General features: G+C 47.9%; 1 protein-coding gene across 6 annotated transcripts in view; it reads right to left on the bottom strand.

The window, feature by feature from the left end:
• Positions 1-4281, bottom strand: part of Med12l (mediator complex subunit 12L) — a 266032-nt gene extending 261751 nt beyond the window's left edge. For all 6 annotated transcript variants that reach the window (XM_058574923.1, XM_058574927.1, XM_058574924.1 and 3 more), the window contains exons 1-2: positions 4046-4281; positions 2961-3189 (exon numbers count right to left, since the gene is read on the bottom strand). In XM_058574923.1, the coding sequence (XP_058430906.1) occupies positions 2961-3059 (99 nt within the window). In that variant the 5' untranslated portion in view covers positions 3060-3189; positions 4046-4281. The remainder of the gene's footprint in view (positions 1-2960; positions 3190-4045) is intronic.
• Between the last annotated feature and the right edge of the window lie 10539 nt (positions 4282-14820).

Below are 14820 nucleotides of genomic sequence, written 5' to 3'. Positions count from 1 at the left end.
TTGCCACTCTGAACAATGACAATTATGACAAACAGCTACAAATGGACAGCTTCTACTAGGAGGAGTTTCTCACACAAATGTAAGAAAAAATATTCACAACTGTTCACAGGTTTCTAAAGAGCACAATTAAACTAATTTATAAATGGGAAGTTATGTAACTACCCCAACCGCAAAGATGCTAACCCAGAATTCAAATCCATGGCTGCCCAACTGGGAAGCCCACACTTCCTCCTTTAAATCCACATTCCCACCATGTGGGAAATATCGTCTCTGATGGATGGCAGTGCAGTTTTAGATGCAAAAATGAACTTTCCAAAGTGTTAACAGGTTCTGATTTGAACCCTGAATAATTAACTATTTTATGTGTGTAACAGAAATAAATAAAAAACATGTATATGTGATTGATACAAATTTTACATATACACAGTGCAACAAATTCAGGAAGTCGTACTATAACTGCCTAGCCCAAAAAAATTTCTTAAAATGCTTAGGGCCGGGAACAGTGGCACATGCCAGTAGTCCCAGCAATTTGGGAGGCTGAGGCTGGAGGATCGAAAGTTCAAGGGCAGCCTTGGGAACTTAGACTCTGACTCCAAAAAACTTAAAATAAAATGTGCTGGGGATGTGCCTCAGTGGTTAAGCACCCCTGGGTTCAACCCCCAGTACAAAAAAAAAAAAAAAAAAAAAGTTAATGTAAAGGAAACATTTGAATAACTATACAGGTGATGCAAGGATAGGGTAGAAACCTTGAGAGGGCAATATGAACAGTTGAAGCCTAGGATACTGCTCACCAACCACCCAAGAACAGCCAAGCACCTGTCCAATATTGTACCCAAATATGATGCCACACAAAACTCTGCTCAAGAAAGATAAAATATTTGTTGTCTTGGGGAAAGAAAGTAACATCAGGACAGGATTTACATAAATCCTCCCTAAGGCAGTACTGTTTCTGACATAAATATGGGATTGGCCATCCATCTCAGCTTATTCTCCACTCCCCTAGCTTAAAGCAGTTAAGTTTCACAGGTTAAAAGGGAAGTATTAGAAGTAGCCTTTGGCCAGGTGAAGTGGCTCATACCTGTAATCCCATCAGCAAGGGAGGCTGAGGCAAGGGGATCTCTTGAGTTCAAAGCCAGCCTCGGCAAAAGTAAGGCACTAAGCAACTCAGTGAGACCCTGTCTCTAAATAAAATACAAAATAGCCCTGGGGATGTGGCTCAGTGATCGAGTGCCCAAAGGTAGACTTTAACATCACTTTCAGTTTTAGGATTCCACAAAATAACCCCTGAAATTCAAAATTATTCTTTCCAGAATCACAGAGGCCCCAATCCTGAAATGAGTGTTGTCTGAAAAATAAATGCTAAATAAGCCCAGAGAACAACCTAGGCTGCCATCCCATTACTGAGGCACTGCCACCTGTCATACTGCCCTCTGCAAAGATGTGGCAAGACATTACAAAAAGATCGACCAATAAATGCTGTTGTCTCCACCAAAACTTTTAAGAGTTTCCTGCCAGTGATTTTAAGTTAACTTTCTTTACACGCGGTCCTTCATCATATTCTCGATTCTTTCAGTCCCTTAATTAAGTTCCTTCTGAGTCAAGGTTACAGGGTGAGGTTATGGGAGGGGAAGAAACCTGCAAATCTCATCAAACTCTCATTTTCTTGTTAAGCCTCTGCTGGGAACCACCTGTGAGACCTTCCCAGCTCCATGTGAACGGACTCCACTGACGCCCAAATTTAATGTACTAAGGAGCAACAACTCTTTTCTTGGTTGATTTCTCAGACACATTACTACTAGCACAGTTTTGCCAGAGCTAGCACTCACCCTCCCTCTATTATTAATGAAATAGGCACCTTTATCAAAAAACAAGTCTCAAAACCCCTCCTTGCCTTATTTACAGAGCCTTTGCTGTGAAATCAGGGGGCCTATAAACTTGTAATAGAGGGCTTTTAGATTCACAGAAAGATAAGTTCTGATACTGGTCACCTGTGTTTAGCTGCACAAAACACAAGATGGGTGGGCTGGCTGGCAAACTCTGAAAGCACAGCTGGGTAGCAGGTGATCCAAAAAAAAGAAGAAAAAGTTGGGGGGGGGGGGCAAGTCCCTGGGCAAATTGTGTAGCCAAGGGTGATCATTACTCTAACTGGAGAGTTGTTATATAATTATTTGTTAACTCCTGACAAACATACACATAGCTACAAAATGCCATGGTTACCCCACTCATTGAAACTAGTGCACCTGGTGGAAGAGTCAAGGTTTCTCCAATTAATTTCATTCAAAGAAATAAGCAATCCTGGGACCTATTCCCTTCCAAGGTAACTAGTCTGCTTTTACATACACAAAACAGCCTCCAGCAATTAAGCCAATAGCCTGTAGGGACAAAAATCAGTTTCTCCTTAATACTGATTTTTAAAGGGGAGAAGGGATACACAGGTATGTTCATAGAACTAAATATATTTATCACCTCGATAAAAAACGACTTGCTTTCTAAACTGGAAAATTTGAAAAGGGTCCCTCCCCCATCCGTCCCTGCTCCGCTGGCGCAAAACGCAAGACCTTAGTGTCGGATGCACTGCATTCCAACATTTTTCAAAAAGTTTACCAGGATTTACCAAAGCGGCGGAGAGAAAAATAAACCAGGCAGAAGCGGAGGAAAGAGAGCAGGAAGGTTTCGACAGGAAAGAAGCCGGTGAAGCGCCTGGCAGCGCAGTGCCAGGCCCGATAACCGGGAGGCGACCCGGTACCCGGAGAGCGAGCGCCCCAGTGGAGCGCGGGGAATGACAGCCGCCCGGTCTTGGTCGCCTGGGGTCCCCAAGCCCACCAGCCCGGCCCCCGCCTCCAATCCCCCTCTCCGACCCTTCCCCCGCAGCGCCGGCGATGCCCGCTGGGCCAACTTGGCCCCGGGTCAGCGCTGCAGAGCGCGGCCCCAGCAGCTGCGGAGGCCGCCGGCGCCCTTACCTCCTTCTGCTTGGGGTCCTGCGGGTAGACATCGGGCGGCCCGAGCCGGGGGCGCTTCAGCGGTCTCTGCTCATAGCTGAGAAGCCCGAAGGCGGCCATGATCTCTCATGTTAACCGGCGAAATGAATGAGAGTTGGAGCTGGAGCAGCCGCCTCTGAGCACCAGGGAGCAGCACTTTGCAGACAGACTCCCTCTCCCCTCCTCGCTCGCCCGCTCGCTCGCCGTGGCGCTGCAGGCAGGAATAAAGCAGGTTGGATGCTGCCGCTGCCCGGCACGCAGACACGCACTGATGGGGGCAGCCTTCGGCCGGCACCCGGCTGCGCTCGAGCCACGGGACGCACCGCTCGGGCGGCGGCGGGGCTGGAGGTCGGCCAGGGTCCTCCGCGGCGTCTGCCTCCCGTCACCCCCCACCCTGTCCCCAGGGGGAGGAGCAGCTGATGAGAACGTGTGACTTTTTTCACCAATGGACCCAAACCCACCCCATCAGAGCGCAGGATGGAGGTGGGGGAGGGGCACGGGAGGGGGGAAAAAAAACTTTTCTTGGCGCCTAGGCGGGTGGCTCAAGTGCTTGCCCAGGGCGAGGGTGGCCCTCCTCCCCCGGGAGAGGCTGCCAATCGGCTCGCCCCCGCCCCTCCTCCTCCTCGTCAGGGACCCTTCCCTGCCGCCACGAGCCCCGCAGACCCCGCCACCTGGGCGCAGACCCCGCGGCACGGAAGGGAGGGCGGCTGGGGGTGGGGGAGGCAGAGATGCGGGTGAGAGGAAGCGGCCAGTGCCTCCTAGACGCCCGCCAGGCTCCGGTGGCGCATCCGCGGTTTGGGTCCCCTCGGCGACTCCCGGCAGGCGCCAAGGAGCACAGCCGGCGGTCGCGGCTGCCGCGGCGGCTGGAGGGGGCCGTGCTCACGGTGGCGCGGGGCCGACTTAACCCTTTGCTGCCCCTCCAGTGGCTGGGGAAGCGGGCCGAGGGGGATGGCTGGGAGCGCCGACGGGGACAGCCAGCCCTCAGGCGTCGCGGGTTGGACCGGGCTGATCCAGCCCGCGCCCTCCCCGGCCGCTGCGCCTCCCCGCCCCCACCCCCAACAGTTTACCTGTTGGTCCCCAGCTAGCGGGCAGGGGCCGCCACCGGCGGGGGCACTCCAGCGGCCGCAGCCTCCATGGTTCGGGGTGGGAAGGGGAAATTGGATTTTTTTTTATTGGTGAGATCTCTGTCTCGCTCGGACCAGCTCCGGGGACGCCGAGAAGTTTGCCACCGATGGGGGCGGCGAGCGACGCCGGCTCGCCGCCGGCGTTCTCGCCCCCACGGCCCGGGAGCGCGAGCTTCCGAGTTGGCGGACGGCGGCGCGGCGGCCGCACTGAGCATGCCCAGCTCGGCGGCCGGACCGCGGAGGAGTTGGCTGCGAGCGCGGCGGGCGCTCCGATCCGCCTCTCCGGGTTTTCGCAGCCGCAGAGCGCGCAGCCCGCGGGCCCTGGCGCCCGAGCTGGCCGTGGTGTGAACCTGGGTGAGGGAGAAGGCGCCATGGGGACCCCCTCCAGGCCTCAGGCTGCGCCCTCCGCTCCGACCTCTCTTGAGGTCGCTGTCACCGTGGCCTGGACCGGAAACCTCACCTGCGCCGAGCGCGCTGATGGAGTGGGAGGCGGCGATCCTCTAGGGGAGATGGTCATCCAGCCCGCCCGCGCTCCTCGCTTGCTTCGGGGCGTGGGCACCGAGATGCTGGGCCACCTGCCGCAAGCACTGCGAGACCAGAGCCTCCGAGGCGGGCCGGGCCTGTCCTCAGGGACCCCCCGGGAGGATGCGCCCGCACTCGGCCAGGAATGATGGCTGCCATTTATGGGGCCTTCGCCTGGTGTCAGGATCTTGACAGTTGGAATCTGCTTCTTACGTAGGCTTTACAGGACCCTCTTAATGCAGGGAGAAATCGAGTCAACTCGGGAGGTTCAGTGACTAGTCCAGAGCCCCAAAGCTAGCCTGATCTCAAGTTTCTGACCTATCCACCTCTACTTGGAGTTGGAAGCACTGGCTGTCCGACCTGCCCGGGCCTAATGGTGTCAAGGTCCCCACAGCTTTAGGTATTTCCTGGACTCCTGTTTCCCAGTTTTTCAGAAGATGCATGCAGAATCTAACCTGAAGCCTGGTACACAGGTGCTCAGGAGACCGTGGTTGCATCTGCTGACTAAGTTCAGAGGAGGGAAGGAGGAGGTAGATAAGGGGATACCTGCAAACGGGGTATGAGGGGAGGCAGGGCGGTAGTTTGGGGCTTCCTAACCCTAACTTCTAGAAAACAGTTACCGACCCACCGCCTGCAGGCACTTCCCATTGGACTTTCCCACCCTGTCTCGGGGACTTTAATACTAGAGGAGTAACTTGATGATACCAGCTGTTGTAATACAGGCATCTAATCTAGCTCTCTTGTTTAAGAGATAGGACAGTCAGTCTTATTAGTATCTGACTTTGTTAGGAAAATTATCAAGCATACCAAAGGGTAAGGAAATTATGTAATTGTTGCCAAAACCTTGGTCCTTGTCCCTGATGCCAATCCAATAATGAGAACATGGATTTGAGAAAAAAGGAAGAAGATGGTTTATTGTTTTGCTAGCAAAGGAGAAACACAGGGGACTCCTGTCCCAAAGGCTGTGATTCTGCCCATCTGCTCAAACAGGGGGCTTTTATAGAGGTGATTCAGAGAAAATGAGATTAGGTAGAGGTCAGGCAGAAGTTTAGGAAAAAGAAGATTGGGAAAAAAAAAAAAAACATAAGTTTCAAAACTACAAGGGATATAGTCAAACCATCAAGTGAAGCCCTGTTACATAATCAACCCTCAGGTCCTCATCTTCCACCTACAATTCTCTACCATTTTTATTCCACCTATTTCCCCGCCCCCAATACCTGATAGATACTCCTATTGGGACAGTTTGAATTCATCATTGCAATGCAGATTCACAACATGGGACCTGGCACATGCTGGGCATTCCAAAAAACCTTGGTAAGAAGGGGAGTGCATTTATGATCTCAACATTAGTGGTACTCCAGGGATACCATGTGGTGCTACTCAATCAAAACCCTCCAGTTGTGGGAAATGAACCCTGAATTCTCCCTTTATGACATAGAGAGGCAAGTGTCTTCACTGCAGCACTTTGAAGCACTTAAAATCATACCTACCCATAGGATTTTTTTTTTTTTTGCATGCTAGTGGTTGAACCCAAGAGTGCTCTACCTCTGAGCTACATTCCCAACCTTGTTTTCACTTTTTGAGACAGGATCTCCATAAATTGCCAAGACTGGTCTTGGATTCTCCTTCCTCAGCTTCAGGAGTTCCTGGATGCTGCCCACACCCAGCACGGGCAACTGAACCAAAGTTACTCGTGTGAATTTGGGGTGACACAAAATATCACGCACACAGACATGGAATATCTTATTATAAGCTTCAGGACATCTTCCCTGGTTCCCAGCCTCAGCTCCCACAAGGGGGGGCCAGAGAAAGTCATGAGAGATAATGAGAGAGGGAGCATGAGTTCTGGAGTTTGCTTTTATTGGGGGACTCTGTTTCTTAGAACAGTGTACCCAAAAAAGGGGCAAGGGGTAGGATTACAAAAGAACAGGTGAGTGTAACTCAACCCCACCAGGTAACACCTACTCCTGGAGCCACGCCTCATTATCATAGCGGAGGTAAAGCCCAGGTTATTGCAGGGCGCAGTAATTGTTCAGTATCTCTTGCTCAGGACTTAAGAGCATGTATTTCAGAGCGGCTCCCAACACCTGGTACAAGTGTGTACCACCTTGCCCAGCTTCTACCCATAGGGATTTTTCTCTTAACATCAAAATGTGTCAGTAGTATGCCCTGGTGTTGGAAAGAAGGGTAAGGAATTGTCTTCACCCTTCTACATTTTAAACTCCCTCACCCCATTTAAAACAGTCTGACATGAATTCTTTGGCTCTTTCAACACAAAAATAAATAAAACAAAACAGTGATTAATATGCTGAGAAACTTCCCCCCAAGTCATTCTTTGACTATGTGAACCACCCATGAGCATTGGAGTCCCTGACCTGGCACTTGAGATCCAATTCACCCCACTACCAGCCCGACTCTTCCCCTCACTCCCAATCCTTGTTAGCCCACTCCTTTCCAAGTGTGGAATTCCCAGGCCTTCCCTTCAGGATCCCCCTGTTGATAGCCCTTAGAGTCTGGATTCTTATAAGAAGCTGGCTCTCAACTGCTCAGGTTCAACGTGATCCTTTGGCTCTTTCAGAATGCCCATAGCACTTAATTCTTCTCTTCTTTGATTACCTCATCATTTATTGGCATGCATTCAAATACATCACACAGGATGGTCTTGTTCCTCCATGCCTACTTTACTGTCATACACTCCAAAATTAGTCTGCAAGCTAACACAGGCCAACTTAGCATGGTGGACTTAACCTAGAAGTCACTGTGTTGGGCTGTGCTTGATTTTCCCACATGGCGCTAGCTAATGCAGCAGATAGGCAAAAACTGTCCTTGAATAATGTGGGTCCCGTTTGGTAAAGCCTAACCCTCAGTCTGGCAAAAAATATGAATTCTGGGACATTGAATTGTGAGGATGAAATGTGGTTGGAGAAAGATGAATTATAAACCATTGTAAGCACATGGGGCTCTATCTCCAGGTTTCATGATAGCTCTCCAGGGTAGCTCTTGGAGGTTGACAGGTTTTAAAAGCTGACCTCTTTCCTGGGTCATTCCATGGGCTCCTCAAAGATCCCTCAGCACCTGAAAACCCCCCAACTGTTTCTGTTTCCTCCACAAGCCTTGGTTTCCAGCATTCTGCAAGGAGTGTCCCACAGTTGGGATCAGTCTTGTATTCTCCAGTAAAGTCCCCTTCAGTTAGCTCATTAATCTGCACACATCCAGCAGACATCTCTCAACAAGCCTTCTCTCCTTGCCAACTGTGGCCATGTTCTGCAAGCCACAGCTTACCCTGGAAGTCCTCCAATCTGGGTCAGACATTTGTAGCTCAGGTACACATATTGCAGAGGACAAAGGTCGAATGCCTAGCTTAGTGGTCCCCTGAAAGTTCTTTTTGTGAAGCCTGAGGTGAAGAAGAGCATTTCTTTGGCAAAAGGCACAAACAAAATCATATTTGCGGAGGAGATTTCAAATATGAGAATGGAAAAATGCCAAGAACGGAGGCAGACTGTAAGCCATCAGGATCTGTCATCCTATTATTCCCATTTTACAGATTAGCAGGTGGACCACCAGAGGTGAAGCTGCTGACCCAAGGCCATTGAGTCAGCAAGCAACAAAGCCAGGTCAAACCTAGCTCACTCAGCTCCCCAACCCATGCTGATTATGGTCAATGTGCTACATGTATTAATTATCATTTACACAACACATACAAAGGTGAGCCTCAGAAGACAGTTCTGGTGTAAGAGAAGTAGAATTCCTGACAGCTCACTCTGCAGAGCTGTGTGCTTCCACTCAAGTGGAAAGAAACAATTCTCAGTGTATTACTTGTAGGTGAAGTAATTAAAGTTGCCGGGTTTTCTCACGGGATGGATGCTTGTCCAGGTGTATATATTACTGTTTTGCTAACAGATTGTCTGCAGGCAGTCTTGCTTAATTTCAGTTTTTCTTATATCCCTATTACATTTAAATGTATTTGTGTTATGCCTACTTCTGAATCAAAGAAGAAAATCTCTATTTTAGCCTCTTAAAGAAAAGGAAAAATGAAAATGACTTGGAAGGTGGGTATTAATTGTGGAATATTTCATCCAAATTGAGTTTTTAATAGCATCTTCATGCTTGTACAGGTGAAAGAACGTAGGCATTGGGAGTCTCAAGTAGCAGTGACCAGTAAATTATTGCCAGCCAAATATGCACTTCATAATTTTCTGGTAGCCACATTTTAAAAAGTAAAAAGAAATGGAAGAAAATAATTTAACAATATATTGCTTAACCCAATATAACAGAAATATAATCATTTCAACATGTGATCAGTATTTAAAAAAAAAAGGTATCAATGAGACATTTTCCATTCTCATTTTAGAATAACTCTTCCAAATCTGGTACATTTGATATAGCATCTCGCATTTCAGACCAGTCACATTTCATGTGTTCAATGGTCCCATGTGGCTAGTGGCTACCAAATTGGCCAGCCCAACTCTCTAAAAGCATATTTCAGACCTAGGACTTTGTGACATATAGTATCTTAATAAGATTACCAAGGAAGCAGCCAGGTTTCCATATGAAGAAACAAAAGCAATAAAAGGAATAAAACAATAGAGAGTTTGAGAGATACAGAAGGAACATAAACACAACTCAGGAGGACAGTGCATATCCCCAAAGCAGGTGGAAGTTTCAGAGGGGCAAGGACACAGGAAAAATCTGGAGACTTGAAAGCAAGGGATGAGATGAGAGTTTGCATTAGGAAACTGAACCGATGAGAAGAGCAAAGATTTCACCTATTCCCTAGCCCAGCAGTTTCTGCACATTAACAAAATGAGAGCCGGGCCTGGCTGGTTTCTGGAGAGAAAGCACACAAACTTCGGGTGCTGTTAATTAGGGTCACATATTCAACTTTCAGCACCAGAATCTTAATTTGTTAGCTAATCCAGAACAGTTCAAGCTCTACAAGGTAAACAAATGCTAAACACAATCAAGTGTTCAGTAGGAAATCAGAATGCTGGTTTACTGACACATGGGGAAGTACACTTTTCAAGGGACTGAAATAGGTAAGTCCATTTTTCAGATCATCCCTCCCTAGTTTTAAAGCTGGTTGTAAAACGAGATTAGTATGCAAAGGTTTGGTGAGCAGAAAATTAAAGTGAAGGGAGTTGGTGATCTCCCGGGAGTCCTCAATGTGATGGCCCCCAGGAGAACTCAGCCTCCGTGGACAAGAATGAGAGTGCTTTCCTTCCATACACAGACAGGGCATCACTGTCCAGTCCCTTTACCACTTGCTTTACACCAGAGGTTCCTGGTGGCCCACCTACATGTTTCGTTCATTTGTTTTGTTTTTGAGTTCATACAAAACTTCCTGGGCTCTCTGGGAAGGTCTGCCTGCACCAGGTTTCCACACTCTCCTGTGGCATCAATCTGTCAAGAGCTGAGGAGCACCTGCTACCTTGAATATGGGTGTTGTCACAGCCCAACTGACCAGCTTCCCTCAGAGGACAGGCTCACCTGACTGGCTCCTGAGCTTATGGGAGTGGGATGCCTGCCACCTGGAGACTTCTGGTAACTAGGCCTGGCTTCCAACTTTTCTGCTGAAGGAGAAAGACACACCAGTTTTAACTTCCATGATAGATATCACTTTTTTAATATTTATTTTTTAGTTGTAGGTGGACACAATGCCTTTATTTTATTTTTATGTGGTGCTGAGGATCGAACCCAGTGTCTCATGCACACAAGACGAGCACTGTACTCCTGAGCCACAACCCCAGCCCTAGATACCGCTTTTTTATCGTTACCTGCTGAAGAATCACATCTTCATCATCAGTTAGTTGTAGATTGTAACTTATCAGTCAGGAACATAACATCTATTACTAGTTAACCTTGTAATTGTTAACTGTGAACTATTTCTGGATTTGAAGATGATTTCTTCTCCCAGTTTTTAGAGGCATGCTCTTACAAATCCTTCCATACTCTCTGCAGTCTGACAGGGCAAGAAAAACATATTGGAATATAGATGAAGTTTTGATATTACACAAGATTCCTCTTGATGGATTGAAATGGTGAGCTAAATGGAATATGATCAAATTTCATTTAAGAATAAACTCTTTTTTTCCCTACCTACTGGACATATCAAAGACAATTTGGTTACCTACTGTTTACCAAATCTAAAGTTTAAATTCTAAGCAATAAAAACCAAATGCGGCCAGCCCTTTGCTCTCAGTAGCATTTGGGGAATAGTAGTACACAGATCAATTACATGAATCCTTCATAGAATAGTATTTTTATTAGTGCTATTAAGCCATTGCCCAACATTCTCTCCACCCTGCCTTTTCCCAGCACTGCTAACAAATAGCAAAATTTACCCGTTTCATTTTCATCTGCCTTCATTTCTTCGGCTCACCCTCTGGCAGAGCTGCTGTCAGTCAGCCAAAATGGTCAGCAAGAAGACAGATGAAAAGAGAAGCAGCATTCCATTAAGCCTTCAAATAAGACTTGACTAGTCCAGCATTGACTGCAAATGATCTGATGAAGGCAGTAGCTTAAGCCTCTCCACCTGCTCTTCCTGTTTGGACTTCACCTTGGTCCTCAGCACTCCTCCCTCTCTGCTCCCGCCCTCCCCGTTCAGGCTCTGTGGTCATCTTCTGCTCCAGTCTAGCTGCTCACAGCCTCCTCTAGCCCGCTCATGACTGCTCAGGATGCCCCCAGTTGACCTGAATGTCTTCTTCATTACTGCAACCCTGACTGGCCCATTTCCTATTAGGAGGACTGACCCAGGGACCTAAGTATTCAGGGGTCAGGCGAAAAGGGAGGTCCTCTTGTTTGCAGTGGCGGTGTGCACATTTGCAGACTGAATATAAAAGTGTGTCTAAGAGAGAATTTCACAAATCAGGATGGAAAGGTGTGTCAAATCAGCAAGAGCCTGGAAGAGCAGGGAGTTAGCCGTCCAGGTAAATGAGAAGCAGCTGTGATAAAAGTGGAAGAAAGGAACCGGGCGCATGGTACACGCCTGTAATCCCAGCGGCTTAGAGGCTGAGGGAGGAGGATTGCGAGTTCAAAGTCAGCCTCAGCAAAAACGAGGCACTAAGCAACTCAGTGAGACCCTGTCTTTAAATAAAATACAAAATGGGGCTGGGGATATGGCTCAGTGATCGAGTGCCCCCTGAGTTCAATCCCCAGTACCAAAACATACAAACAAACAAACAAACAAAGTGGAAGAAAGGGGCCCTGGGGTGGTCTCAGTGCATGCCTTATATAGTTAGGGCTGTTCTAACGAAGTACCATAGACTCGTAGGTTAAGTAATAGAAACATGTGTCTCACTATTCAGGAGGCTGAAGTCCCAGATGAAGTTGCCAATGGATTCGGTTCCTAGTAAAGACCTTCTTGCTGGTTTGCACATGGGCCACCCCTACCAGGGAGGGAGCTCTTTCTAGTGTCTTCTGATATAGGCATTAATCCCATTCGTTAGGGCTCCACCCTCATGCTCTGAGTCTCTCCTCTAGGCTCTACCTCCAAAGACCATCAAATCAGGGAACACAAGCCCTCAACCCCTATGAGAGCATGCACGTGAGAGAGCAAATGGAGGGAGACTTACCCAGCTTTTTCAATGGGGACTCAGTTGTTATTTCCATCTACTCATAAGCCCTTCTTGTCCAAATTTCTAGATTTATTCAATTCTCAATAAACCTGGAGCTAGGCTTATTCAATTCTCAATAAACCTGGAGCTAGGCCATGCCCTAACTATATAGCCAGCTGTCACTATTTCTGGCTTTGGGTAATTCTTATACACCAACTTGTCTACCTACCACCGTCACTTCTCTGTTTAAAACCTGATGTATAAGATTAGCAGATTAATTTGTCAAAAATCTCTACCACATCACTCCTTGCTGAAAATGCTTAGTACTTTAAAAAAACAAATTTAAACTTCAGATTTAAAATAAGGGCTCTCTCTAATGTACTAGATGGATCAGGGGTGACATGGGGTACACTGGGAGCCATCGGCCAGGGATGCTCTCTTTAGAGTGACCCAGGATTCCATACCTGAGCAACAGGAGCACTAGAGGGGTCTGTGCTGCATCTGAAACTGTTTAGTCCAGACTGACTGAGAGGTCAAGTTCAATGCCACCACCTCTTGCCCTTAAATGAGATTGTCCCAGAGTTGGAGCCTTCCAAAGTTCTGACTCACTCAGAGATAAACCCGAAGGTGGGAAGGAGCAGGAGTAAGACACATTCTCATATCTGTACCACCACGAGACCACCATGGCCTGGCAGAGCCTGAGTCCCCCACTCTTTTGAGGAACTTGGACCAGTCTGGTGGGCCAAACCAGCAGGATGTGGCATTTCCAGGCAATCAAGGAACAGAAGAACAGAGACCTACCTGCCACAGTGGACCCTGAGTGATGAAGGACGAGAGCAAATGTCCCCTTCCCGAACATGACCCAGGAGCCTGTTCAGGACATACATACCCAACCAGGTTCAGTGAACAAGAAAGTATGTCCTGATAGCCGGCAAAGCTTTGACTCCAACTGGATACAAAGGTCAGTTAGGTGGTTTGGTTGCCCAAATCAGCACTCTGGGCCAGTCCTGCCCTTCAATCTACAGTGAGACCTTCCTGGATCGGATCTGGACCTGAAGCCCAGAGGCCTCCAGGACCCTGAACAGGTGGGAATTGAATCACACACAAGTGCAATAGCCCCACCAAGTCAACCCGGAGGCCTTTCACTGCATCTATGTGGGTAGAGTTGTGGGGGAAAAAGCAAGTTTCTTTGGACGTGTGTTTACTAAGCATCTATGATGCGTTAAACGCTGGGGTGACAGCAGTGCTGTGACACTGAGTTGATGGCACTTACAACATGAAGAAGAAACAATCAAATAATCCCATAAACTGATATAAAATTGCAACGACAGGAGCTCCAGGGGAAGAGGACCATAGTTCATGTGCTTCCAGAGGGTGGTTTCCATGAACACAATGCTCCAGTTGAGAACAAAACTTGAACAGGAGTTAACTAAGCATAAAGGAGGGTGGAAGAACATTCTGGGCAGGAACAGCATATGCAAAGACTCTGTGGCTAGTGGATGTAGATGAAAGCCAACATGCCCAAAGAAGAGAGACAAGAGGCTGTGCAAGGTCAGGCTGGCAGGTGAGGAGGGCCAGACCATGTAGACTGCTGTCGGTTATTAAGGATTTTGTTTTTGTCCTATAGAAGATGGGACGCTATTGAATGGTTTAAAACAGAGAGATGTGCTTGGGGGGTGCACGCTGTAATCCCAGCAACTCGGGAGGCTGAGGCAGAAGGATCCAAAGTTTGAGACCAACCTGAGCAACTTAGTGAGACACTGTTTTCAAAATAATGTTTTAAAAGGGGGTCTGGAGATGAATCTCAGTGGTAGAGTACCCTGGGTTCCATCCCTAGTGCTACAAAATTAAAAATAAATAAATAAAAAAGAGGGGGGAGATCAGACGGAGGGATCAGACAGGAAGATGAACATGGTGAGGAGCTCCCCTTGTATCAGAGCACACAGGTTGGAGGAGGCCATCAGAGTAGGCGCAGGAGGAACAGGGAGCAGATGATCGCAAGTCCCATCAGGAAATGATGGCTTTTCAGTAGCTTTGTTTGTTGCTTGACCATTCTCTACTCTTTCAAACACTGTCTTCTATAGACTGACCTACATGAGTCAACTTTCTCCTTCTTTCCTCCCACATCTCTGGCTGGTACAGTGGTAGTGATAGAGAGAGGTGAACCCATCTGAGTGATATTTGGGATTAAACTAACAGAATTTAGGATGATCAGATATGGAGGATGAGGTCGAAGAGATAGCTGAGAAGGGCTCCTAGGTTTCTGGGTTGAAGAACAACATCAGTGGAGGTGTCAGCCACTGAGAAAGAGAAACTGGGAGGAAAGCCACCCTTCTAGCACTGGGGAGGGTGGTAGGGAGAAGGAGAGTTTCATTTTGGTCACAGTGATGAAGTGGGACGTGATGTGGTGGATTCCCAGTGAGCCCCAATTCTGGTATCTGCCCTTATGTAATCCCTTTTCCTCGTGTGTGGTAGATCTAGGGTTTTGCTTCTAGAATAAGGAAGAAATAATGTGATGTCACTTCTGAAATTAGGTCATAAAAAGACTGTGACTTTCAACTTGTTTCCTCCCCACACGCCCCAATCTCGTTGCCATCTCTCTCAGAATCCTTGCTATGGGAGAACACGCTGCCTGGCCTCTCC

The sequence above is a fragment of the Marmota monax genome, unplaced genomic scaffold (assembly GCF_021218885.2).
Source record: "Marmota monax isolate L192 unplaced genomic scaffold, Marmota_monax_Labrador192_F-V1.1 WCK01_AAM20220418_F8-fsc00022, whole genome shotgun sequence".
In the NCBI taxonomy this organism is placed as follows: Eukaryota; Metazoa; Chordata; class Mammalia; order Rodentia; family Sciuridae; genus Marmota; species Marmota monax.
The sequence above is the reverse complement of the archived record's forward strand: the minus strand, read 5'-3'. Positions and strand labels throughout refer to the sequence as shown.